The 25,155-nt window shown below is 33.1% G+C and overlaps 4 protein-coding genes across 9 annotated transcripts; 1 reads left to right on the top strand and 3 right to left on the bottom strand.

Annotated features, from left to right (window-relative positions):
- Positions 1-590: 590 nt before the first annotated feature.
- LOC113864586 (oligouridylate-binding protein 1-like) lies at positions 591-7,628 on the top strand. Of its 3 annotated transcripts, none has more exons than XM_027498472.1 (13): positions 591-703; positions 855-996; positions 1,757-1,818; positions 2,096-2,198; positions 2,957-3,033; positions 3,323-3,384; positions 3,510-3,597; positions 3,824-3,899; positions 4,532-4,562; positions 4,661-4,783; positions 5,464-5,549; positions 6,337-6,510; positions 6,984-7,628. In XM_027498472.1, the coding sequence occupies exons 2-13, from the start codon at positions 889-891 to the stop codon at positions 7,296-7,298; spliced, it is 1,305 nt and encodes a 434-aa protein (XP_027354273.1). In that variant the 5' UTR covers positions 591-703; positions 855-888; the 3' UTR covers positions 7,299-7,628. The 3 variants fall into 3 exon arrangements, with proteins under 3 accessions (XP_027354273.1, XP_027354275.1, XP_027354274.1); XM_027498474.1 differs by having other exon boundaries at positions 610-703; positions 2,671-3,033; XM_027498473.1 differs by having other exon boundaries at positions 697-996.
- A 2,102-nt stretch (positions 7,629-9,730) lies between these two features.
- On the bottom strand, positions 9,731-15,350 carry LOC113864536 (U-box domain-containing protein 52-like). Of its 2 annotated transcripts, none has more exons than XM_027498370.1 (10): positions 14,676-15,255; positions 13,952-14,061; positions 13,728-13,849; positions 13,183-13,400; positions 13,029-13,092; positions 12,607-12,910; positions 12,084-12,185; positions 11,577-12,005; positions 10,496-11,251; positions 9,731-9,990 (listed from the first exon to the last, which is right to left on the bottom strand). In XM_027498370.1, exons 1-10 carry the CDS (start codon positions 14,875-14,877, stop codon positions 9,925-9,927), a joined length of 2,373 nt encoding a protein of 790 aa, XP_027354171.1. In that variant the 5' UTR covers positions 14,878-15,255; the 3' UTR covers positions 9,731-9,924. The 2 variants fall into 2 exon arrangements, with proteins under 2 accessions (XP_027354171.1, XP_027354170.1); XM_027498369.1 differs by having other exon boundaries at positions 9,808-9,990; positions 12,598-12,910; positions 14,676-15,350.
- A 1,127-nt stretch (positions 15,351-16,477) lies between these two features.
- LOC113864538 (probable nucleoredoxin 3) lies at positions 16,478-19,357 on the bottom strand. 2 transcript variants are annotated; one of them, XM_027498371.1, is made up of 4 exons: positions 19,254-19,357; positions 18,233-18,389; positions 17,498-17,977; positions 16,478-17,417 (listed from the first exon to the last, which is right to left on the bottom strand). In XM_027498371.1, exons 2-4 carry the CDS (start codon positions 18,332-18,334, stop codon positions 16,830-16,832), a joined length of 1,170 nt encoding a protein of 389 aa, XP_027354172.1. In that variant the 5' UTR covers positions 18,335-18,389; positions 19,254-19,357; the 3' UTR covers positions 16,478-16,829. The 2 variants fall into 2 exon arrangements, with proteins under 2 accessions (XP_027354172.1, XP_027354173.1); XM_027498372.1 differs by having other exon boundaries at positions 18,233-19,343.
- Positions 19,358-20,302: 945 nt separating this feature from the next.
- LOC113865490 (ribonuclease H2 subunit B) lies at positions 20,303-24,874 on the bottom strand. 2 transcript variants are annotated; one of them, XM_027500081.1, is made up of 11 exons: positions 24,736-24,874; positions 24,541-24,656; positions 23,926-23,985; positions 23,579-23,680; positions 23,163-23,239; positions 22,360-22,483; positions 22,079-22,143; positions 21,554-21,623; positions 20,901-20,976; positions 20,702-20,780; positions 20,303-20,611 (listed from the first exon to the last, which is right to left on the bottom strand). In XM_027500081.1, the coding sequence occupies exons 1-11, from the start codon at positions 24,843-24,845 to the stop codon at positions 20,489-20,491; spliced, it is 1,002 nt and encodes a 333-aa protein (XP_027355882.1). In that variant the 5' UTR covers positions 24,846-24,874; the 3' UTR covers positions 20,303-20,488. The 2 variants fall into 2 exon arrangements, 1 of the variants encoding a protein (XP_027355882.1); XR_003504991.1 differs by lacking the exons at positions 20,303-20,611; positions 21,554-21,623 and having other exon boundaries at positions 20,748-20,780; positions 24,736-24,862.
- Between the last annotated feature and the right edge of the window lie 281 nt (positions 24,875-25,155).

Genomic DNA, 25,155 nt, shown 5'->3' with positions numbered 1-25,155 from the left:
TTTTAGTGCAAAATAATGATTACAACAAAACGATTATCTAATAAAATATAAAAAAACTCATTTTTTTAAAAAAAATGATGATTATATAACAAAATATTCATATTCCACAACTTATTATTGGAAGTATATGCATGTATGTATTATTGACATTGTCGTTGTAATTAAAGTTAAAAAAATTAACTAAAAAATAAGATAAAATTATAAATCAAAATTTTAAAAATTTTAATTTTATAAAGATTATAAGTTGTTTTAAAAAAATTTCTAAACACAATAAACAAAAATAATATAATTCATTCACACAATATCTTAACTAATGAAATTGATTATTAACTTCTTAAAAATGTATGAATAAATTTTGACAATCGAAAAAATTTTAATTTAATCAATTTAGGATAGCGAAAAATCAACCTTGATAATTTTAGAGATATGATATTGAGAAAGAACATTTATTTATCGTATATATACGGTCATTATAAGTGCGTGTAATAACTCATAAAAAAAAGGGGTAAATGTAAACGGGTTGACCCGATCCTATTAGGATGTCCGGGTTGAGTTACAGTGGAAGTGGATGGACATGGATTTGAGATTGGCACAGAAAGAGGTTTGAGGATTGCGAGTGCAAAGCAAAATCCAAAAACAAAGACAAACCACGAATTGGGACCATTCCCATCACCACTCTGTCTTGTCCTGTCTCCCAATCACGGTCAGAATTTCTCATTCCCCTTTCCAATCAATTCTCCATGCGCTTCAGATTTCAATCCCCGATTTCACCGTTCTTATTCTCATTCTTCTTATTTTCGCGATTTCTCTCAATTTTGAAATTGTCGCGACAATAACTCGTTTTCTCTTCTCAGGAATCTCTCTGAATCGCGGGCTTAAGAGAGGAATATGCAACAGAGGCTCAAGTTGCAGCAACAACAAGCCCTCATGCAGCAAGCCTTGCTTCAGCAACAGCAGATGTACCACCCTGGCATGCTCGCCGCTGCTATGTCGCAGGTTACTCACATTCCCTAACGCTTTATTCTTCGTTTTCATTTTCCGAGTAACGCATTCGATGCTACATATATTTATCGCATTTGCGCTAGGTTGTTTCATTTTCGTGAAAGAAGAAATTAGGGCAAATGAATGGAAAGAGGACAAATAATTCGTGTAACTAGGGTATCCGTGTCATTGCTATGATTTCTATTTGTTTCCGGTTTCTCTGTGAATTAATTTGAGGCCATTTCACAGCTTGTACAATTGAATTGATATCCCTAGTGTTTCTAACTCTCGTTACAGGAATAATTATTGATAATCATATTTGTATCAGCTTTGATAGGTGTTTGAATTATATGTAATTGTTTGATTTGCAATTCCTTTTGGTCCAAACTTTTAGCTCTTTAATACACCAATCGAAAGAACCTAATGATTGCCAAATTTTTTGAATCGGTCAGAGTATTAAAATGTGTTTAGAATGTTTAACTTTAGACTCATGAAACATAAGATAGTTGTCTCATTTAATGGATGAATTACTAAAGAATTTCTTTTGATGATTAGGATAAGAACTAAATTTGTTTTATGCAATTGATTGGTTTACCATTTGGTTTTGTCTGATAACTTAGTTTGTTAGACTCATGAGAAATATAGTACAGTCTTTTACGACCATTAAAAATATTCTAAATTCTTTTTCTCTTCTGATTCTATTTAAGGCACCTTCCTATAGTTGCTCGCCTTTTCTCCATTTTGTTTATTCTTTGTTGTTTCGAAAATTTTTCAGATGGAGCCTGTTCCAAGTGGAAATTTGCCACCCGGTTTTGATACTTCTGCATGCCGCAGTGTGTGAGTGTTGGATTTCTTTCCACTTTTAGATTTTTTTGTCCTTAGTTTTGTGTTTGTGCCCAATTATGACAGTTTTCCATTTGATACCTAATTTCTAACAACTGTAGATGCAAATTTCTTTTGCATAATGGTGTTTTTAACTGATCTGAATTTCTGAGTGATAAATTTGATGCTATTGAGGTACAATATGGCATTAACTATTCAAGTAATCACTGTGCCAACTGTAGGATAGTCTTCCTCTTTGATACCTATTTAATCTGAAGTTACATGCTTTCAGTTATGTAGGAAATATTCATGTAAATGTCACCGATAAACTTCTAGCAGAAGTTTTTCAGAGCGCTGGTCCTCTTGCTGGGTGCAAGCTCATAAGAAAAGAAAAGGTTTGATTTAGTTTTCAATTCAATGTTCTTTGTTGATGATCGTTAGTGCTATTATTATAATAATTTTTCTCATAACTAAAAGAATCCAGTTATTTTCCTGTATTTCTTTAATATTATGAAAATGTTTGTTATTAATACTGGCAAGTTAGATTTTTTTTTTTTTAAAATACCTGGTTTGCATTAGAATTTAGATTTTAGAGTTACTTTGCTCTGAATTTTTTTTTCTGGGGAACTTTTCTTGGAATCTTTATTCTACATAGGAAATGGGTTTTTATGGAGTTCTGAAATGATATGCATCATATTCTACAAAAAAGGTTATCAGTACAAAACTTATTTGGTGAAGCTGACTATTACTAACAGAGAATTGTGAGTTTTCATTGTCTCTGCTCTCTAGAATGGGATGGTAGTAATGTCTGTTTTCATCCTAATTTTTTACCATTTGTCTATCATAATTTTTTATCAACCTTGGCAGTTCATAACTTGGAATTGTGTATGCTGAAAGCTGAGAGCTTTAGAGAGAGAAGATGCAACAGCTAAGATAGATTTCTTTAGATCCTGCTTGTGTGCTATATGTCAATTGGCAGTAGTCAGTCCCTTTGTGGGGTGCAGAGTGAAATTCTCCCGACAGTAGCTCTTAGTTTAGCATCTGCAAATGCTATATTATTTTCCTAGTCTTCATGCCTTCTATCTATTTCCTCTACTTTCTGATTTCTGCTGATTTCTTTGCCCTTTTCTTTTTTGTGAAACTACTGTTACAGTCCTCTTATGGTTTTGTGGACTACCATGATCGAGCATCCGCAGCCCTTGCAATAATGACCTTGCATGGACGGCAACTGTAAGCATCTTGTGTAATGCATGTTTTTTCTGGTTCTTCAGCATATTTGCATGGGATGAGAACTGTGAAGGCATTCTCCTTCTGGCTTTACTGGAGATAGAGGAATAGTTGCAATTTTTCATTTTTATAGTCTCTTTTACTGATCGAAGTATCATTTACTTGGCAATGTTCAAATCTTTGTAATGGCTCTACATATATTATAATTATGCAATCTTGACGAGTTTCAGAGAGTTTTCCATAATATTTGGCTACATTGCATTGATTCACATCTTTTTACTTCTGTTTACAGATATGGTCAAGCACTTAAGGTGAATTGGGCATATGCCAATAGCAGTAGGGAGGATACTTCAGGTTACTTTTAAGCACAGTCCTTTTAATGTTTATTTTGATTATTTTGCTTCTTGGGGGCATTCTTGTTTTTTTTTTTTTTAATTTTTCAATTGTATATTCCTTTAATTTTAATTTAAAATCATCAGGGCACTTCAATATATTTGTCGGTGATTTGAGTCCAGAGGTTACTGATGCAACTTTATTTGCTTGCTTCTCAGTCTATCCTAGTTGTTCGTGAGTTCCTCATTGCTTTTTTGTTTTTGTTTTCTTCGTTGTGATTTTTTTTTTTTTGGTCATCAGAGCAAGGTATATTCATTTTTATGGTGACTGTTGTAGTCGTTGTTAGGGATGACAAATTGAAGATAGTTGATGCGGGGGAAACTTTTCTACGAGCTACTCAGTTTTGAAAGATATTTGGGATTTGGGAACTTACTTTTCCATCTTCTCTCATTATTTGCAGTGATGCAAGGGTGATGTGGGATCACAAAACTGGTCGTTCAAAAGGATATGGTTTTGTTTCTTTCCGTGATCATCAGGTATTTTGCTTATTCTGTACAATGGAATGTACTGGAGAGATCAACCAATAAACCATCCTGGAAGAAAAAAAAAAGTAATTTTTAAAAGATCTCTTTGGGAGCTGAAAAAGCATGTACTTATTTTCCAAAATAAGTTAAACTAAACATGCATTTAGTGTTGCAAGAAAAATCATTGATTTGTTTCTTTTTCAAATTAAACTAGATCAGAATATTCATTTTGTCTTAGAACACCTTGTTACAAATTACAATTGCTATACAAATTGTTTTTGCTGCCTTTTGTTAGATGTTTGAAGAGCAATCTGAACTTTTATAACATCTTCCAAGTTAAATTCAACCAACAGTTAGGTTGGTGTAGCTATATCAAGGCTTTTTGTTAGATGTTTTAAGAGTAATCTGAACTTTTTTAACATCTTCCAAGCTAAATTCAACCAAAAGTTAGGTTGGTGTAGCTATGTTAAGATTTGTTTGATGTTTGAAACCTTTATTCACTCTAATCACAAAGATTTTACTTTTGAAAAAACCATGTTACATGTGCTTTGATTTGGTGAAACTTGGATACCATTGTTACACGAACAGGCTCTTAGTTATGTGCCAAATTATTGAAATGACATATCTTTGCAATTGATATGCAGGATGCTCAAAGTGCCATAAATGATATGACAGGTTAGGCGTTTGATTTTTCACTTTAATGCTGTTTGTTCCCTACTACTGTTGAACTTTTCTTGTTCATACAAACTTGTGGTGTGTCCTGCATCTAATAGGTAAGTGGCTAGGAAATAGGCAAATACGATGCAACTGGGCAACTAAGGGTGCTGGTGCCAGCTCAAACGAAGAGAAGAACAATGACAGCCAAAATGCTGTGGTGCTTACAAATGGATCTTCAGGTATCATGTACTTTTCTAAATAGCTTAGAGCCTGGGTCCATATTTATGAAACCATGAAAATATAGATAAAGGTTCTGGTTTAAATTTATGTACTTATCCATATTTGGGGCTGGAATTTGCTATGCATTTGTTGTGCTGGATGATGTTATACTGATTCAAAATGTACAACGGACCGGACCTATTAGGAAAGCGCGTGTATTTTGGTGCTTCACATTTGCTGGACACAGCCTTTTGCCTTCTAGTAAATGGCACTGGATTTCTAATTACTTGATTTGTTAGAAACCGGTTTTGTACATACTTGGTTAACATATTGGGCTTGTGGTATTATGTACTTTTATCATAATGTGTTCTAAGGGCTTGGGTTGGGCAGAATAATAGGTAAGGTAGATGCAAATAGCATAGCCAATTTACTTTAAGTGGGATAAGTCTGGTGTGTTTACATGGTGACTATTCCAATATTATATGGCAATGTGTGTTTTCCTCTACTTCTTTGAGACACTTTTTTTTTCTATGCTTATAGAGTGATTTAAAGGATTACTGTGGCTGGAATTAATTTGGATTTGGGGACCCCTCATTAAGCTCTATAAACCTATATTCTTCTGTTTGCTATGCACTTTTTAATACAGGTTGGGGATTTTTAGGATTGCTGACAGATTATAATTATTTTTTGTGTTTTACAGATGGAGGTCAAGATAATAACAATGAGGATTCTCCTGAAAACAATCCTTCGTACACCACAGTTTATGTTGGCAACCTTCCCCACGATGTAAGTTATGTGAATTGAAGACTGTACATACATAAGAACCAAACCTTAATTTCCTTTCTTTATACACCAACATTCCTAGGCCTTTCAAGCAGTATAAATGACCTGAACTTGAATTGTTGTATTCAAATTCAAGTGTAATTTTGTTCATGATGTTGACCCATGGGATATGGTATCTCTTTTAACTGTTCAAAGTGTCTGAATCTGCTAATGCTGGCTTAGCTTTCTTAGGGAAGCACCTAAATATCAATTTCACACCTACCCTGCCCTTTCCGTTATTTTGTCTTAGGATCCTGTGACCAAAAGATTAAAGTGTGTTTGCATCTGAGAACAGTTATCAGTCGTGGTGTTTTTACAATTTCATAAATCTCATTTACTCTTAAGTCTTATCCATTGGTCTTGTTTCAGAAAGGAAAAAAAGCCATCCCAGTGATTTAGGGAGAACTGCAGCTGTAGTGGACTGCTTGCAGTGTGTGATGTGGTTGCAGAACTCCCTGCAACTGCATATTGTGGCTGCCTCATCTAATTCTGCTTGCAATTCAAAATCATGATTGACAGCAATGCCTTCTGACTTTTTTATAGAAACCTTTTTATGACATTTTAAGTTTTAATAGTAGTTCCTAGCATATACTTGTTAATGAATGCCTTGTCAAACCTGTGGCAGTATGGCACTATATTGGTTTGATCTGAATGTTAATATTGCAATTTCTCACAAATTATGAATTGTTTCGTTCACCAGCTTCTTGATAAGTAACTTGTCGGCTCTCTATGATTGTGGTTTGGGTCACAGGTAACTCAAGCTGAACTCCACTGTCAATTTCATGCACTGGGGGCTGGGGTAATTGAGGAGGTCCGAGTTCAGAGGGATAAGGGTTTTGGATTTGTCAGATACAACGCTCATGATGAAGCTGCATTGGCCATTCAGATGGCTAATGGAAGAGTAATTTGTGGGAAGGCTATGAAGGTGAGAAGTCTTTCACTTGTTGTGACCAATGTTTGCCCTTGAATACTTAATTGTCAACTAATTAATTGCTATTTCACGGTTGAGACCAATGCTTGCCCTTTATGAGAAAGCCTAGTAATAAGTCTTACTGCATATGGGTGCCAGTCTTTTCATTTTTTCTTGCCAATATCTGAAGTCTGAACATGCAGAGACACATGCCTGTGCAATGTGTTTTGGGGGGAGGGGGGTGTTGTTGGAGTTGATTTAGATGGCGAGATGGCTGTGTTTTCACAGAATTCCCTGTTATATGGAGCCAGTTTTTTATTGTTGCAGAGTTAAAGTGCTTTTGAAGTTTAAATGCAATTCCATTGATGTGATGCACCTTCTAAACAACATGACTCAACTATAGATTTGCTAATGCTTATTTTTAAGGGCTGGAAGTATGTTTTCATGAGATGTCCTTGAATAAAATTGATTTTATTTGTTTTGTGCAGTGTTCATGGGGTAGTAAACCAACTCCTCCTGGAACCGCTTCGAATCCATTACCTCCTCCTGCACAACCATATCAAATACTTCCCACTGCAGGGATGAACCAAGGGTATTCTCCTGCTGAGTTGTTGGCTTATCAGCGCCAACTGGCCCTGAGTCAGGCTGCTGTATCTGGTCTTTCAGGTCAAGCTCTTCTGCAAATGACTGGACAGCATGGCCTAGCTCCTGCTTCAATGGGCATAAACTCTGGGGGATCTCAAGCAATGTACGATGGATATAGTGGTAATTCATCAAGACAGCAGCTTATGTACTATCGTTGACACATTGGTCAGTGCAGATTTACAGTTGTTGCCTTCTGAGGGCATTCATGCGCATCGCATTTCACTTTGCTTCTCCACAGCATATCCTTTTCATACTGGGCTTTTTTTTTTTTCAATTGAGGTATTGTGGCTTGATAAATACTTAAACTTCATGTCGTGTTGTAATCTGTATTGTTCGATCTATGAGGCTTTGATGACTCAAGAAAAGGGATCTATGTTTTGCTAGAAAGGGCAGTGAGTTTTATGTTTGGGTAGTTTTCGTTAATGCTATTGTATATTATAAAAGTATTGACTCGAGTTCTTGTTATCAATTCTATGGTTCAATTATTGATGTGCTAGTGCGTTATATCAGCGATATTAATTTTTTGGAAAATTAATACGGTGTTAATTCTGTCACGTATGTAACTTGTTGCGTTTGGTTGAGTAGGTTGATTTCCTGACAGTTTTGCCGTTCAAACTTTTGGCTTGCATATTACTTGATGTATCCGTTTTGCAGGTATTTTATTATGATTTTGATAGTTGGTTTTTCCTGAAAGATAAACGTTAACTAACCTCTAGTTAAATATCAAAAGTGAATCTTTTTGTCAAAAGAAATATTTACAGTTTTTAATAAGGGATAAGGGAGTAAATTGAGTTATACATAAATTATTTGATTTTGACTAGTTAACATGATAAGATAGTAAATAATATAATAATTGGATAACAATAAGATAGTCTTATTTTATTTTATCTATCTATTTCAACATAAAGTCACCTACATGACAAAATTTATACTAGAGGGATACAAATAAGATAAGATAAAAAAATTATTCTATTTTATTTTCTTATTTTATTCCCTAGATGAATCTTTGATGTTTAATCAAATTTGTTTATTTAAATAAACAATTATAAGTTTACTATAAAAAGTTTAATTGTATAAATGAGTCAAGTTTCATGAACACAACTTTAAAAACTCATGAATAGTTTTGACAATCTATTATTGCATCATTTTTTTATTTTTATTTTGTTTCTATCATTTTTGCTTTATCTTCTAACATAAGTATCTATTAAATAATTAATAAAATTAAAACATGCATTAAAAATATATTTGATAAAGAAAAATGAAATATAATTGAATTAAACAGGTTAAATTCAAACTTAATTTTTTAACAAAATAAGCTAAGTTATAAATTTCTATTTATTAAGAAAAATCAACTAAGTTTAAGTGGATCATTTAATTCATTTATACTTCCAGAAAAATGCTAACCAATGGTCTAAAGATATTGATAAAAGAATAAATGACAAAAAATATTTTATTAGAAAAACATAAAAATCCACTTAACGCTACATATTTTTTCAATTTATGTTAACATGATTTTCAAACAAAACTTATTATTTATTGATTCTTCAACTGGTAAAGCATAAAGAATCACGTTTCTAATAAAGGGAGTAGTGGGGATGAGGTGACGTTTTGACATCTTGCAGTCTTACTGATCATGCAATTTTTTTTTCTTTTGAGAAATTCTTTTAGGATCCTTTAGTTGTGCGAGAATAAATTTCACTTATTATACCAAAATTGTCCCGCTTCAGAAGTGGTTTGCTGGCACTGTTTAATGGAAGGGTCTTTGGTAGATGTGAAATGATCTTATGCATTAAATACTTTGCATGAAGATACACGAGGTGGAAGTGACTGTACACTCTCTTGGGGCTTATGCTTGTGAGATCAGCAACACTATACAATTACTTTCTTGTATAGAATTATAACACTAGCAAACAAAATGTTAATAATAATAAACAACATATATTGAACGAAGATATCAGCCGTTTATTGTTGTGAGCATGTTGGCAATAATTCTTTCATGAAATCGTAGTTCATGTATTCCCTTCACTTACCGATTCCAGGCTAGAAAGGATGGTAACTTTTTTAAGGATAATTTGATATGCATGGTGTAGTGATACTATCAGTACGTGTCAAAGTTCGCTCAGAATATGGTCAAAATATTTTTCTCTCAAAATAGGTTAATCTCTTTCATGTCATCAGTTATTTTTGCTATTATTTTCGTCAAATACTGATAGTTAAAATTAGATATATTGAATAATGACTACTTTTGCAGCCGAACAGAGGTAAAAATATTGATTATACACATGACATGTTCGTTTTGACTTTTTTAAAATAATTTTTTAATTATCTCTTAAGAAGTTATAAAGAAAATCTCACAATAAGCTAATGATATTTTTTGTTAGATTATTTAAAATATATAATTAATTCTAGTTCAATCGTGCATATTCTTTCTCGTGTTGAGTTATTTTCTTCAAATGTAGTTAAACAAACAACGTGGCATGGGTTATATGTATATCGTAAAATGTAGTTGTTACGTTTGTATCTGCATTATCCTTTTGTTTAAGAGCTTGATAACCCATTATGAACATCAGCACTACTTTCTTGCGTTATGAAACTCAACCTTCAAAGGCTACCCTTTTGATGCGATCTATATTGAAACAAGGGAGGGGGTAAAAAACAACAACTTGGAGAATCAAGCATGCTGTAATAACATCAGTCCACCTAAGTAATTTACACCCAATCCTGCAGATCAATCCATTGAACAAATTTAATTTGTTCGGTTCAATGGGATCTTGTTTTGACAAGTCAGACACCGATTGATGAGTTTGCTCTAATTTCCCCCGAGTGAGCAAATGGAGGACACCCTCCATCCTGCAAATAAAGTCAGACACAACATCCGTGTTAACATGATATAATAAGCTCATCATAAGAATCAAGAGCCATTTAGTTTTACCAAGTGTTTTTTGTTTTTATTTTTAACGTTGAAGTACACATTTACTTAATAATATATATATATATAAAATTTAATCCTTATACTAAAAAAAACTTACATTTTAGTCATTATATGAATATTTTATTATGTTTTGATTTTTAACATTGTAACACGGTTAATAAAAGTGATTGTTCATTGAATTATATTTTTCTAGTTGTGTTGTAATAATAAGGACCAAAGCATAATACAACACTCAAATAGAGGCTAAAATATAATTTTTTTGTAAGTTCAAGGACTAATTCATAAAAATGTATCAGTATGTATTTTAACATATTTTTAATTATAAAATACTACTTTGATTTGATTTAACTTTTTAAGATTTTTGCAGTGAAAACATTTCTGAAACTAAATAGTCCCTACTTCTCAACATAAACAGAAACTCACCAGCTGCACAGAAACTTGTCTCTCATGGGACATATTCATAGAGTTAGCCAAAACTGAAAGTAGATTACTATTTTCAGCAAGGTCTCTTAACCTGTTCAGTTCTGGTAAGATAACCTTGCCAAGATCAGGCCTATCTTTGCGCCTCAATTCGGCACACTGCACTGCCAACTTTGCAAGACTCAAGGCCTCTTCCAATGGCCAATCAGGCACTGCTGGATCCAACATCTCAGAAAAAGTTCCCTTCTCAATGGATTTTCCAGCAAGATGGGCCAAACCCATTGGTGATCTTGCTGTCAAAATTTGAAGGAAAATGATCCCAAGTGAGTATATATCTGATTTCACTCCTAACATACCCGTTTGCTGGTACTCAGGATCAATGTAGCAGAAGGTTCCTGCAGCGGATGTCATGCGGTATTGTGTGACACTGTCAGCCACAGATGATGGAACTAGCCTTGCCAAACCAACATCACTGATCTTGGCCACATAGTTTCTGTCAAGCAAGATGTTGGCTGGTTTCAAGTCCCTATGCACCAGAGGTTCTGGCTTTTTCTGGTGAAGGAACAACAAGCCTGTGCCAATTTCGGCTGCAATTTTGAACCGTAGTTGCCAAGGAAGTGGGGGAGTGTTGCCTCGCCGAAAGAGGCAATCGTCCAAGCTTCCGTTAGCCATGTGCTCATACACAAGGCAACCGTATTCTGGACAGGCTCCTAGGAGGAGAACCATGTTTGGATGCCGTATGCAGCTCAGTACCTCAACCTGTAATATGCATTGCATACAAGTAAGTCAACTAAACATAACATATTACAAATGTCTTAGCATGACTCGTGCACTTGACTGTTTGGTTTAAGAAAATGTTTTCTGAATTCATTTCCTGTTTTTATAAATAATTATAAACGTATGATTTTTGTTATTTTCTCTGTTTCCTGTTCAAATATGTAGAACAAAACAAAGTAATATAATTAGTTATTAATGGAAAAACGAAAACATTTTCACAGACCAAACAGAAGCTAAGATACAAAACTTTCCAATTGTTGAGTATAATTTGTAGGGTTCAAATGTTTTGTTTTGTTTGTGAGCTTACCTCTCTTTGAAACTGGGACCTTCCTTGTTGTGCATCAGGGCGTAGAACCTTCACTGCAACAGGTGTATGATCCAAAAGGCACTTAAAAACTGGACCATATCCTCCTTCTCCAATCTTCAGGGACTCTGAAAAAAAATCTGTTGCAGCTTCAATCTCCTCGATCGCGTACCTTCTATACCTGCAATCTACATTTACTAAAGCATCAAGTGCTTTTTTTTTGTCTTCTGATTCTTTAAGTGCTTTCATTTCTGCATTAAGTCTCTTCTGTGCTTCCAGTTCTGCAATCCTTTTTTGTGCTTCAGCAGCCTCAATGGCTGCTTTAGACTTGGCTTTCTCCTTTTCTGCAATCGCCAATGCTGCCTCCTCAGCAAGCCTTGCCTCCTCCAATTTCCTCTCTTCCTCTAATTTCCAACGTTGAAGTTCCACTGCCTGTCATGCAAATAAAACATGTCTCAGATAGTGCTGAACTTTTCTAGACATAAACATGAACTAGATATTAATCCATACCTTCTGCTGTGCTGTGAATGCTTCCTTACAGGCTGTGTTGTACATTTCCATTGTTTGCTTCAACTCCAACTTCAATCTCCTCATTTCAGCCTCCATATCATCCTACAATAGCAGCAACTCAACAATTAAAAAAAATTCTACTAAAATATTCACTTTCCTAACAAATTGTACCTAAATCATGAAATTCTTTTGGACTCTAGCAGTCTAGGAAGTACTAATACATGCACAGGCAGCATAAAAAATACAAATGCAGGGTGTGTTTTGTTTGAGTAAACATTTTCTGCTTTCATAAATAATTCACAAAATGTAACATTGTTTTCACTTTGTTTTTTGTTTTCAAAGATTTGTATAGTAATAACAAAATTTTGTTTTTACTATTGCTTGTAAAAATATTTTGAAAACGAAGAAAAGAACAACGTGAAAACAATGTGGCATTTTTTTAATCACTTGTGAAGGCAAGAAATGAAACCAGAAAAACATTTTCTCAAACCAAAAAGACTCGTGCATTGCCAACCTTCCTTACCACGCCTTGTGATGTAGTAGATGAATGGTTATCGCTATCAAATGAGAAAGATGAGAATTCAGGAGTGCCGGTGTCCATAGACTTCCTTCCATAATAATGCATTGACTCAAAGCTGTAGTTTGCATCTGTCTCTGAACTATATGATAGTCGAGGGTTGGACATTGCTGTTTCTGAATTGATATATGGTGAAGGGAACGTGCGGTCTGTGCTTGCCCTTCCAGTGCTTACAAAGAATATGTCAGTATCAGGCTTGGAAGGGTCCCCATATGGTCTGCCACTGTAACCTTTCCTAGTGAATGGTGACCTGATTCCAGTAGCATTTAGCTTTCAAATGTTAGATCTAATGCTATTTATCCATTCAAAGAAAGAACTAGTTGGTGCATCAAGAATAAGGCACTCAAATAGTATGTAATGTCACTAACCTGAATGAATCTGTTCCCTCATGTGATCCACGTGGTGGTGCCTCAAAGGAATGCCATTCTTGCTCTAACAGAAATCACATTTCTTAGTGAGCTATATATTGACAATATGTATATATACATAGAGATGTGTGGCTTTTGAAAGGATGGATCTAACCTTTTACGCTTGGAACCAATGGCATATTTGGGTCTGAGGTGTTTGACTTGATACTAACTTGACTATGACTGACCTGGTTGGTCATAGGGAAAATGGCTGGAGCAGGACGAGAAGCAGATCGAATCGATTGAATCTTACTTTTAGAAATAACATAGACTGTACAGAAATCTGGTGCCCCTTTTACAACTGTTCCAGGAATATCTGATACCTTGAATCTTCTGAAGAGAAAAAAACTCATTAAGAAATGGAATTGCTGACAGATCCAAGCTACTTATTCAGGCTTCTATTTATGCTTAATAATACATATTCATATAGCTAGGCACATAACCTTAAGTTACAATGACAGGATGAAGTCTTAAGCTGTTGTATAGATCATGTAGATTGTGAAATATGAAACTATTTGGCACTCTATTAGCATTATGTTTCTAATGACCACATTCTTGTTTTTGGATATCTGAAATTTACATATGGACTATTGCATGTGTTTTCAGAATAGAAGCTAGAAGTCATTTGCAAATCAGAACCTGACTTAGATAGATGCATACTTAAGCAAACCAGTTTTTGCTGGAGAGCCAAGAACCAGATGCTCAATTCCTGTCTGAGAAGCATATTCAATTATAGCTTTGGATACATCTATATCTTCTAGTAGGACATCCTTGCATTGTATCTATGGTCCATCCACCATAACCCCACCAAAGAAACAAAAACAAAGAGATGATAAGATTCTAAATTATGATGATTAGAACTCTTGATAAGGGAAACAACTTACATCTTTCCGTGTACAAAAGACACGATATGGAAGGAAAACGTTTTTGTTTTGGCCTTCTGGTTCTTTGCAAACCAGTGAACTGCCATCACCCATTAGAGCATTTATCCCTCCTACCCATGCAATCAACAAAGTAGGAAATCAATCTTGTAGCCTACAAAGTACACACTCGACAGGCTATGTTCATTGTTGCTACTAAAAACTGTTCTTTTCTTATACCTCCTTTTCATTTTTTTTTTCCTTTTCATGTCAGGATTGCCTAAATATTAACAACAAATCGGAAAAAACACACACACACACAAATGCTGTGAGGAGGCATTGTTGCTATCATTAATGCCATTCCAGTTTCACATGGCACAAAGAGTTCATGACTACTTAATAAGGCATAAATATATGAATTTTTTTAACTTGGGAAACATTGAATATGATAAAACTTTATATATAATAAATTTTCATTGAAAATTATAAAATTTAATGTATTGGTACCGGTAAATACTACAGTTTTTAATAAAAATGTAATTAAGTTTAAACACACTAATAACGTAAAGATTTTTTACAATATCATCTCGTCATATATTCTCCTATCTGTAATAATAGTTTATTTTTATAATAAGTATTATAAAAATCATATCTGCAGTGTATTCTAATTGGTTGGTAATATAAAACTCTCAGTAAACCAAAATTATTTTATCAATTTTTCTGAAAAATTGATAAATATAATACTCACTTGGGGTGAAAAGAGAAGGTGACGGAGAAAAAGAATGAGAGAGAAGCTTGACATGGATGAGAATTACAGTAGCACTTCTGGTGAGAAGATTGTCAACGGCCCATTTGAATGCATTTTGGCTTCCTTTTTCTTTATCTATTGCCACTGCTATTAATCCATTCACACCATCCTTCTTGTCTAACTGATTCTTTGGCAACCACATTACTCTCTTTGCCTTTACGTTCCAATTGCAATCTTCTTTTGCTCTTACAATGAAACACAACCCAAACCAAAGAGACCCTGAAGAAAACCCAAAAGTCTTATCTCCTTTCCCTTTGAAATAAACTATCAAAAAAAGTTTTTGTTTTTTGCCTTTTGATGTTTCCCATTCTGTTTCACCTTAAGATTCCTCAAGTTGCTATGATGAAAACAGAGACCATGCAAGTATTCTGTTGAGACAAATTTAGGATAACGTGTTTATTTCGAATCTTCTCTGTCCCTTCCTTAGCAAAGGACTTGAGACATGTTTTGTTGGTTTACTTGGTAGTTTGTTGTTCCTGTTTCTTTCGGTGTTCAACACCTCAAACGACAAAATAATAGTAAATATTACCATAATTTGTGTAATCTTTCCGTATACAAGTTAGCAGCCATTTTTGGGTTTATTTTAACTATTTTGAGTTTCTTTTTCTCGAAGGTAATGACCACACAGGTTGTTCTATTCTATAGTCTTGTCTATCTCATCAGAGAATAACCAAATTTTGCGGGCTATCTCTGAATTCATCTTTTTTGGAAATGGAATCTAGTAACTACAAATCTTAGCTCATTCGTGCACCCATTTATTAATTATTAACATAAATTGTGTGAGAATCCCACTAGTTTAGAGGATAAGCTTTCTTTATCTTTCTATGAATCTTTTTAATACATTTTTTATTTTATAAATATTATTTTCATTTTTTTATAAAAAATAAGTACTAATTTTTTTTTGTCTTAATTAATAAAAACTGATTTTTAAATATATTAATTAATACACTTTTATACTCTTATTTATTATAGAATTAATATAAAAAACACTTGATATATTCATTTATTTAATATATAATTTATTAATTTAATCATTTAATGTTATGATATTTTAGAATACAATATAAATTTAATATATAATTATTTTTTATTAATCTTAATAATTAAATATTTGTTTCATATAAAAAGTACATGAATTTATTATCTTCAAAATATAAAAATTATTAATACTTTATTTGTTAAATAATTAGAACAATTTTTAAACAGATTCAAAATTATGAAAAATATTAATTGATACTCTAAGAATATTGACTAAAAATTAAAAGTAATTTTTTATTAAAAATATAAAAAATAACACTCTTCCTTAATTTTTTAATGCATTCTAATATAATTTTTTATTAAAAAATTACTATTTATTGATTTCTTAATTAATGATCTCAAAGCACCAGTTAACAAGACTAAATTTATATAGCATTATGCTTCTACTGTTGACCCCCTAAAACAAAAAGGAATTAAGCTGTTTAAACAAAATGTTAATTTATAGTAAGATTTTATTAACATAAACCCTTAAATTGATTTAAAGTATACAAAATTAGTCAAATTTATTAATATATATATATATATATATATTTATTTATTTATTTATTACAACTTTATATTTTTTATATGATAAATACTTATTTTTAATAAAATATTACCACTTTTTTATGCTTAAAGTCAACCTTAAGATTTTTTTTATAATATTCTTCTTTTTACATAAGAAACTAAAATTTAAGATCATAATTATCATGCAAGCATGCTACAAGTAAAAACCACACATCCTTCAAAAAGAAGTGCGTGCTTAAACATTCTTTAAGTAGAGTAATTCTATTCAAAGCTTTCCCTTACAAAAGCTTACTTGATTTAAATCAAACGGATAGTTTCAACAACCGACTTATAGAGCATAAAGAAATGTAATATTAAGCTTTAAAACTTTAATTCCATCACCACTAAAATACTAATCGCGACCTTGTGTCTTTATGCTCTTGGCGTATTTAGATTCATGTTTAAATACCTATAAATCCACGTTTACTTGACCGCTATTAGTTGTAAGTTCTGTGTTGAATTCATGTTTGCAGTCTTTCAACATGAATCCAAACACACATTCTATCAATTTTAGTCATTGTTGACCTTTTCTAGACAACTTGGGTGAAGGTCATAATCACAGACATCACAGGAGAATGTCCAGAACTTGCCTTGGTTTTTACAGGAATCACATACATATGCTTTGGCCATATCCAATTTCAGTACATGTTCATGCTTGACATCCTCAACCTGTTGAGGCAAAGCCTCTCCTTCCTTTCTCAGAGCTGCCTCTAGCTCTCTTATCCGCGATTCAGTAAATGGGAAAGCTTCTGCACCATATGAGGAAATCATGAACTTCCCATTCTCACTAACAACTTTCCCATCTGCTCCGATAAGAACCAAAGCAGGAATTTCCTTAATGTCAAAGATTCTTCGAAGATCATGCCTTGTCCTGTCCTCATACGGAATAGCAAGCCATGGCATACTACTTTTGTTGACATTGAATTCTTCAGGATCCCTATCTGTTGACACTAAAACAATCTCGAAGCAATGGCCTTTTTCAGCCTTGAGATTATTGTATGCATCTGTAAGTTGGACAGTGAAGGCACAGCATGGAGGAGACCAATAGGCACCAAAATATAGGCCTATAGTTTTACCAGCTAGTTCAGATATGGGTACCTGAAACAATAAGTCATGTGAATATCATGTGTGTAATTACTACATAGTCAACAACAACTCCAAGTAGGGCATTATGCTACCTTTCTATCATCTCCAGAGATTAGAAAGTCACGGCCTTCATGTGCCAATAATTCTTCCAAATTTGCTTGCTCGTGTTTTCTTTTATCTATGGCTTTCAATTCCTCATGCCTCTTCCTTGTGAAAGGAAATGAATCGGCACCATAATCCTCAATGCATCCAATCAAGTCTTCTTCAACAGTTATGCCATCAGAACATAATGGAAGGAATGATGGGATTCGATCAACTCTGTATCTGTCAATCAGTCTTCTATGCAAATTTACATCAAATGGAACGGCTAGCCATGGCATACTCTTGAAGTGTTCTTTGAATCCATCCTCATCACGATCAAAGGAGATGAAGATGATCTCTAGATTTATTCCCTTTCTTCTCAGTGTTTCATAAAGTTCAACAAGACGGGGAACAAAAGCTCTGCAAGGCCTGCACCAGTTTGCAGTGAAAAATAGGCAGATGATTTGCCCACTGCATTCAGACAAGGGTACCTAATCTCATGATTCAAAGATGACAAGCATTAGCTATACTACCAAGGTCACAAACTAAGCAAATGATAGAATTTGTTTTTCTAAGTTGGATTTTACTTTTTATTTATTTGGAGAAAAAAGAGAACCTTCTGAGGATGGCTGAGAAGTTAAACTACTGAAACAATCAGTTAATCTAAAGTTGAATCCATTTACTAGCCTATGGCCTAACCAACACACAAATAATAGAAAAGCAGTTTTCTGCAGAAAGTAAGCTACCTTCCCTTCACAAGATAAAAGGAACTCAACACCTTCAGCTGCAAATATCTTCAGAATATCATGGCTGTCAGTATATGTGGCTTCAAAATTTAACCCTGCCATTGGCTCCTGCAGAAAACAGATGTTCTCCTCTCTCTTTTATAAGTATTCTTGATACCTAAGTGATCAAGATAAACATATGAATTTCGAAAATAACATCCAACATGGACTACAACACCATATCAATAAAACTTTGAACTTTAACTTTCACAGTAGTTTATTTACTATTGCAAATTGCAAGGGCAGATAAATAGAACTTTGTTATTTCTTAAATTTCACAAATTGTCTGAAGCTGTCCTTCAATTAAGATGGGAAGGAAGCAGAGTGGAGAAATCTTATACTTAGAGATAGGACAGAAGTTTCTGAAGAGAGAAACGGGCAAGAAAAGACAGAGTGGAAGAATTGATGACCATGTATGAAAACAAATATGAGGGATATTCCCCATGAGGATGCTTCATTCTTTAAAACCAGTCAAAGGGGGGTTGCGTAGACACCTTCCTAATCCTAATGAAACAGCATTGCACACTCCAAACCACATTCAATGGTTTTGATGATCAATGATTGCGTGACAGAATTAAAGTATATGTGTGAAATAGTGTCCAATTGTAATCACAGTTAAAACTGTGCATCTAAAGTGGGTCTGTGTACTTAAAACATTTCTCAACTCAAGAAATTGGCAATCTTTGTATTCAAGTGGATTTTAATGGACCCAAAAGAGTATCAAAATCTTCATTTTTTGGGAAGGATCAAAAGACCCTTATGCATTATTCTTTAGAGAATAACTTGATTTTTGCATCAAACAGAGTCAAGAGGAATGAATTGATTAACACCATAAAAGTCACGCACTTAAGCAACACTTATAACTTTAAAGGTGAAGAAGAATCAAAGTGCTGCTAAAGCAACCTTCGTAGATGCAAGTCAGTGATGAATGCAATACAAAAAGTGACTGGTTGATACAGTTTCAAATTCTAATATGAATTACCTTGTAGTTGCAGGTGCAGTTGAAGAATAACACGGAGAGAGGGAGAGAGGGAGAGAGAGAGAGAGGGGTTGAGTCTCCAAGACGAAAGGAGATATGGTTCGGTGGGACAATGAAGAGCTTTAAATATGTTAATGACATGATCAATCATGTGTCACGCTAAGGAGATTTTCTACTTTCTTTCTTCTATTTAATTGAAAATATTAATTTAAATAACCAAAAAGAGAAAAATGTCATTATATTGAATATATATATATATATATATATATATATATATAATATGAATATTAACTTCTATTTTTAAATTGGTTTTTCTGTGATTAAAAATAATAATTTTTATTAAAAATCATAATATTTAATCTTATTAATATATTATATTCTGTAATTTTTTAAAAAGATTAGTATACATAAATTCTTATAATATGCTCTTGGATATAAGTTTAAAAAATTATTTTTAAATATTTGAAATTAATCTCAATGACTAATATTTTAAAAATAATTAATTAAAAATATATTATTTTAATTTATAAATTTTACGAATAAATGCTCAAGAGATTGGGCATATGCTCTAATTGTATAACGGATATGCGGACATTTGCGGCTGCCAATACGTGTATCCAATTTTACTCTAGTTTAAATAATTAACCAGTTCTATCCTGCATAAATAATGTGTTTAAATAAAGACATAATTATTCTTTAGTTAAAGATTTTCCTTTTCTGTTCTCAGATGATCGAGGGTGTTATAACTATATAATTGGAAGACGGATTACGAGACATGTTCGTTTAATAATTTACAGAAATGTAAAACAGCTACTATAATTTTAATGACTTTTGGAAATGCTACTAAAAAAATATCAAATACTTGTGTATTTTAAGATATTAAATATATTACTTCACTATTTAATGTTTTCTTATGAAATATTTAAAAAATATCAAAAAGGATACTATAGGAAATTACAATATCACTCAGAATAATATAGGATGAAATGATAGGAGATAAAAACTAGCAAACTTCGCAATGAGACGAGATAGGTCCAAGAGATGAGGCATTAGAAAAGGTAAGGGTATCAAATTGGATTATATAAATTAATAATAATAAAATCTCGAAATGAATAGCAATAAACGGATGGTACAAACTAGGAACTGACTCAGTGCTTATCCACTACTCGCAAGTCTAGAAAAATGATACAACGTGACAATGACCCATTTCCACCAATGCAAATGGGAAAGGAATAATTTTAACTTTTCTTTCGGGAGGCCCTCGAAAACATATCCTTGATGTTATGTGATTCTGTCTCCAATTTTACCTTCTTTGTTTGTCTACCTTTCTTTGCAACTGCAACCTTCTTATCACTCCGTTCCTGATAAAATTAGTAGTAAACAAATAAATACAAAACAAAAATAGAAAAACCTAAAGACTAATCACATTCTTCTCGTGTTCTAGGAAATACCTGTAATTCATTACATAAACCTGAGTTACTTCCTTCAGCATTTACTTGTGTTTTTCCGGTAACATCAAGTATATTTAACCTGCAAAAGAAAATTCTCCTTAAGGCGTAAGAATCCCATTCCCTCAACTTTGGTTTCTCTTATAACCACAAGGAATATATAAGTAATATATTTAGAACAAGACATTCTGAAAGGCCATACTTGAGATGCTTACACAAAAGCTGCAACCAAGGCTCTTCCTTCAAATACTCTCCTAAAATAGAGACCGCATCAATCACTGCATCAGTAACCTAATTACGTTAATGAACAGCTAAACCAGAAATAATAAAAAGAAATGAGGTGCATGCGAGAAGCATCACCATTAATATTTATGGCCAAGGGATTAGGGAATATTATCAAGGATGATATTGGTGCTTCAATTGAAGTAACTAAACATACAACTGCACATGAAGCATCAAAATAGATGTGTATTTTGCTCATGCACCAATCGAGAACTAGAGACAGAGGAAGTGCATCCTTAATTGATAATTCCTCAAACAAGAAACAAACCAGTAACTGCTAGTGTGGTTTTCACATAGAAGGAAAAAAGATACCTATCAACAATAGATAAATTCCGCCATCTTATTTCCATTTCCCAAATTTAACAACCAACATAACATGTAATTATTTGTTTCGATGAATACTGTACAATATATCTTTCCAAAATTATTTTAACAGGTATTTACACACACAAAAAGGGAAGCGTCACTTCCACACTACTGTACCCCTCATCGCAGTTTTCTTTTTTCAATTTAACCTCAACATAATAAAATTCTCCAAAAGCTAACAGAACATAAAAGTTATAAACACTTTACATGTGTCTTTCTCTGATTGAACAGCATAGTTTTTGTCTAATTTGGGTAGTGTCTGTTTCAGCTGATAAACCTAAAATAAGGAAATCAAATTCACAAACTTTAATACAAGTGAAAAGTTTTCTAGCCACTAAATCAAATATGACAATACATATGCCCAAAGTTAAATAGAAAAGTAAGTTAGAATGTAAACCAACTATAAAGCAATTTAAGAATTTCCTAGGTTGTCTTATTGATGAATGCTTGTATCAGCAATCAACTCTGAAGATAGGCTGTGTCTGTGACTCCAATGATGCAAAGTTAATAGCATGATGAAATAGATGAGTCATAATTCAGTCTTGTTTACATTTTCATGGGGAGCATCATGAAGTTCAGACATCCATGTGCTAAATATTATACCTCCACAATAGTACATGGTGGACGGGATTTGCTGTGCAGCTACATTGTGTATACCAGTTTTTTTTCTCCTTGGGGTGGGGGATATAACATCATATAGACTAAATGACAATTAAGGAAATGTAGGCAAACCTTATAGCACAGCCAACGTAGAACCTTTGAGTCATCAAGTCTGAAGAATTTTAAGGATCCTACTTCTGCATATGCATAAAGATAGAAGTCCATGAGAATTAAAAACAAGAAAGAATATTAACAAACAATTGCTGTCATCAATAATATAAAAAACAAAGCCAACAACAAACTTATCCTTTTCTTTCCTCCATATCTTCCCAATAAATTACTTAAATCATAAGAAAACATGGCAAACTTTCAAACTCAAGATGTAAAGAGATGGTGTACAAGACTAGGATCACCTTTGACTTCGCAAACTACTTGCATGCAGTTCTCCACAACAGACAATAATTGCTGATAGCCAGGATACCCATCAATAAACAAGATCTCATCCAATTGCCTGAACTTCCCAAGATCATCCCCTTTCTGCATGCATTTTAAAGAAACCAGTGATATTCAGAGATATAAATTTTGAGGGGAAAATGCAATCTAGACCTAATTAACTCATTCACAAACCTCATTAGTAAAAGTTTTGTGGACCTCGCAAACAAGGCATATCTATGGCTCTGTGTGTACGTTCCTTTGTGGATAAACATATAATTATTGGTGTGATATGACTCTTCTAGGAAAAAAAAGTAACAAGATAATAATATTGATATTTATTGATGAATATTCAGTCACTTTTTCAATTGAATGCTGTAGAATACCATTCACCCATTCAAGACTACATGGTTGCACTGAACATGGAGTAAAAAAGTGGAAAGCATATCTGTCAGTTTTTTTTAACTAGATAATTGTTAATTTTAAAATAACCTGGGGTGGATTTACTTAAATGAGTTGTAACTATAATTTACCATCCATTATTATTAACGATTGAGATTTGTGCATTTTAACATCTTAAGTGCTGCCTGCAATTTAGACTTTAGAGGAGTTATATACTTATTAATGTAAGTGGGCTCTATACATGGGTGTCACATATGCAACTAAAACTTTTACTCTACTTAATCAGCAATAGTTGACCAGGGATTAGCACAAATGGAAAAGAATTTGAAATAGAAAATGTCTTCCAATTCCAATGGTTCAAAAGAGATATAAAACTAATTACCTTCATTCTAGCATCCTCAAATATAGGCAACATAATGAAAACAGGATCAATTGGTGTGGATAAATACAGCCGACCATCTGTTGGGGAACAAAGAAAAGATAACAATGAAAAGAATCAAATGAATTTCTGCCAAAAGTATAGTTTACTTACAGTTTCTACATGAGTAGAAGAACTACACACTACTAACATAACAAAATGAATGATGATGCTTTCATTCAGACTAGGATAGGAACAGGAAATTTTTTTTAAGTGTTTGTTAGAAGTACAAGAATATGGCACAAGCACCACAGGAAAAAAAAATTAAGGTAGACGTAAAAAAAAAAAAGATTATTAGACAAGAGATCAATGAGAGAAAGTAAACCATAAGTAACAATGCAAAATGTATACTTTAGCATCTTAGATAATCAAACATCTACCTTCACTTATATAATCACCCAAAAACCAAGATCCATACAAGTTCTTAAACCATTGAAGTTCTTGAAGCACTCCATTTACAAACAGATATTGTGTTCCATTTCCTGTCAAACAAGCAAATCATATGAAAAAGCCAAGACAGGGAGAGCATTCAAAAACCTCAATAAGGTCTAATTCCTTTAGAAAGATTTATAGCAAAGTAGTATAATATTATTAACAGAACTGTATAGAATTCCAATCAACACATTAAGAAATCCAGACAGAAAATTATTATAAATCATAGCTTTATGCGAATATTAACATAAACATGATAAGAAGTACATAAAATAATGGATATTCTTTGAACTACCAGATTTGGGATGGCGGAGCAATATCATATCTCCCAAACCGTTTCCATTTGTACCAGGATCTGTACTTGATGGGGAAAAAAAAAGCATCAGCGCGTTATTATAAAGCAAAGCAGAAGTTACCTAAAAAAATCTCTAGACGGCATAAATAATAATCAAAAAGTGGTAGCAGAAGAAGGATATAAATTGAAACAACTAATCAGCAGCTATAGCTTACCAAGGCTACAGAGGCATATATTAACTATTGGAAACTATTAAACAGCAGCATATTGTTGTTAAATTTAATCTTGTTACAGTTCTATTCACGTGTTTTCTCAGAGCAAAACGTAATTTATCATTTATGTCTTTTTATCGGCATCCTTGTCAGTTTTTGGCAGCACATTTCAAGAAAAAAAATGTATTCCACTTTCAGAATTCACAGATTAACCTAATTTCATAACGCTTATTCAACAGTATGTTTATCAATGTACAACGGGAACTATATGAAATAAGAACAGTTTCAAGTCCAAGTGCAAGCAGAAGTGAAGAACTAATTATATTTTTTTATATGAAAATAAAGAAGAATAACAAAATTCAAAAGTAATGTTGTTAAAAGAGTGAAAGAGAAGTAAAATTACCGGGAGCGACGAGAACCCGAGGTTCCTGAACGTCTTCCCACCAACTCATAGGTTTAGCAGAGAAAGATTGAAAAGCCCTAACAATACCAGTCACAGACCGTTCCCTTCTCCCGTTACTGTAACCGAATATTGTTAACTTTACGAGTGAATTGCAGTGTAAGAAGGAAAACAAAGGAAGATTTACTTTATATTTACATTTTAAAGTGAAGGGAGTTTAGAAGCAGCGAAATGGAGGAGGGAGAGTGACGGTGAATCACGAAATGGAGCGCGCGCGGGAACGTCGAAGAGAAGCACACTCTCGCCATTAAAATCGCCTTCTGCCTTTCACACGGGCCACTTTACCAACCACACCAAGCCCAAGGGCTTTAACCCGGTCCAATTTTTCTTTTTTCTTTTTTCTTTTTTCTTAATGTTTAACAAAGTTAGTTTAATTTATACACACAGATACTTTTTATATAAAAATGTTAAGAGAAAAAATAATAAGTTTTTATTTTATCTTTAATTATAATATTTTCACTTTATTTGTTATTGTTTCGTCTACAAAATTTTAAAAATATATATATATGCAATAATTTTATAATTAAAAATAAAAACATTTTGGAAAAACAAACGGCC

Source organism: Abrus precatorius, unplaced genomic scaffold (assembly GCF_003935025.1).
Source record: "Abrus precatorius isolate BTA unplaced genomic scaffold, Abrus_2018 Scaffold4, whole genome shotgun sequence".
In the NCBI taxonomy this organism is placed as follows: Eukaryota; Viridiplantae; Streptophyta; class Magnoliopsida; order Fabales; family Fabaceae; genus Abrus; species Abrus precatorius.
This window is presented reverse-complemented; position numbering and strand designations above follow the sequence as displayed.

Coding starts and splice junctions, on each gene's coding strand:
- LOC113864586 (XM_027498472.1), top strand. CDS start 889: ATGCAACAGAGGCTCAAGTTGCAGCAACAACAAGCCCTCATGCAGCAA. Junction 3,598..3,823: donor TCAGTCTATCCTAGTTGTTC/GTGAGTTCCTCA, acceptor CATTATTTGCAG/TGATGCAAGGGTGATGTGGG. Junction 4,563..4,660: donor TGCCATAAATGATATGACAG/GTTAGGCGTTTG, acceptor TGCATCTAATAG/GTAAGTGGCTAGGAAATAGG.
- LOC113864536 (XM_027498369.1), bottom strand. CDS start 14,877: ATGTGGTTGCCAAAGAATCAGTTAGACAAGAAGGATGGTGTGAATGGA. Junction 13,850..13,951: donor TCTTTTGTACACGGAAAGAT/GTAAGTTGTTTC, acceptor GATGGACCATAG/ATACAATGCAAGGATGTCCT. Junction 12,186..12,597: donor CACAAGGCGTGGTAAGGAAG/GTTGGCAATGCA, acceptor CTGCTATTGTAG/GATGATATGGAGGCTGAAAT.
- LOC113864538 (XM_027498371.1), bottom strand. CDS start 18,334: ATGGCAGGGTTAAATTTTGAAGCCACATATACTGACAGCCATGATATT. Junction 17,978..18,232: donor TTTTATCTTGTGAAGGGAAG/GTAGCTTACTTT, acceptor TCATGAGATTAG/GTACCCTTGTCTGAATGCAG. Junction 17,418..17,497: donor TCTCTGGAGATGATAGAAAG/GTAGCATAATGC, acceptor TTATTGTTTCAG/GTACCCATATCTGAACTAGC.
- LOC113865490 (XM_027500081.1), bottom strand. CDS start 24,845: ATGGCGAGAGTGTGCTTCTCTTCGACGTTCCCGCGCGCGCTCCATTTC. Junction 21,624..22,078: donor TACGTTGGCTGTGCTATAAG/GTTTGCCTACAT, acceptor TCCTTATTTTAG/GTTTATCAGCTGAAACAGAC. Junction 20,781..20,900: donor CTTTTGTGTAAGCATCTCAA/GTATGGCCTTTC, acceptor TTTCTTTTGCAG/GTTAAATATACTTGATGTTA.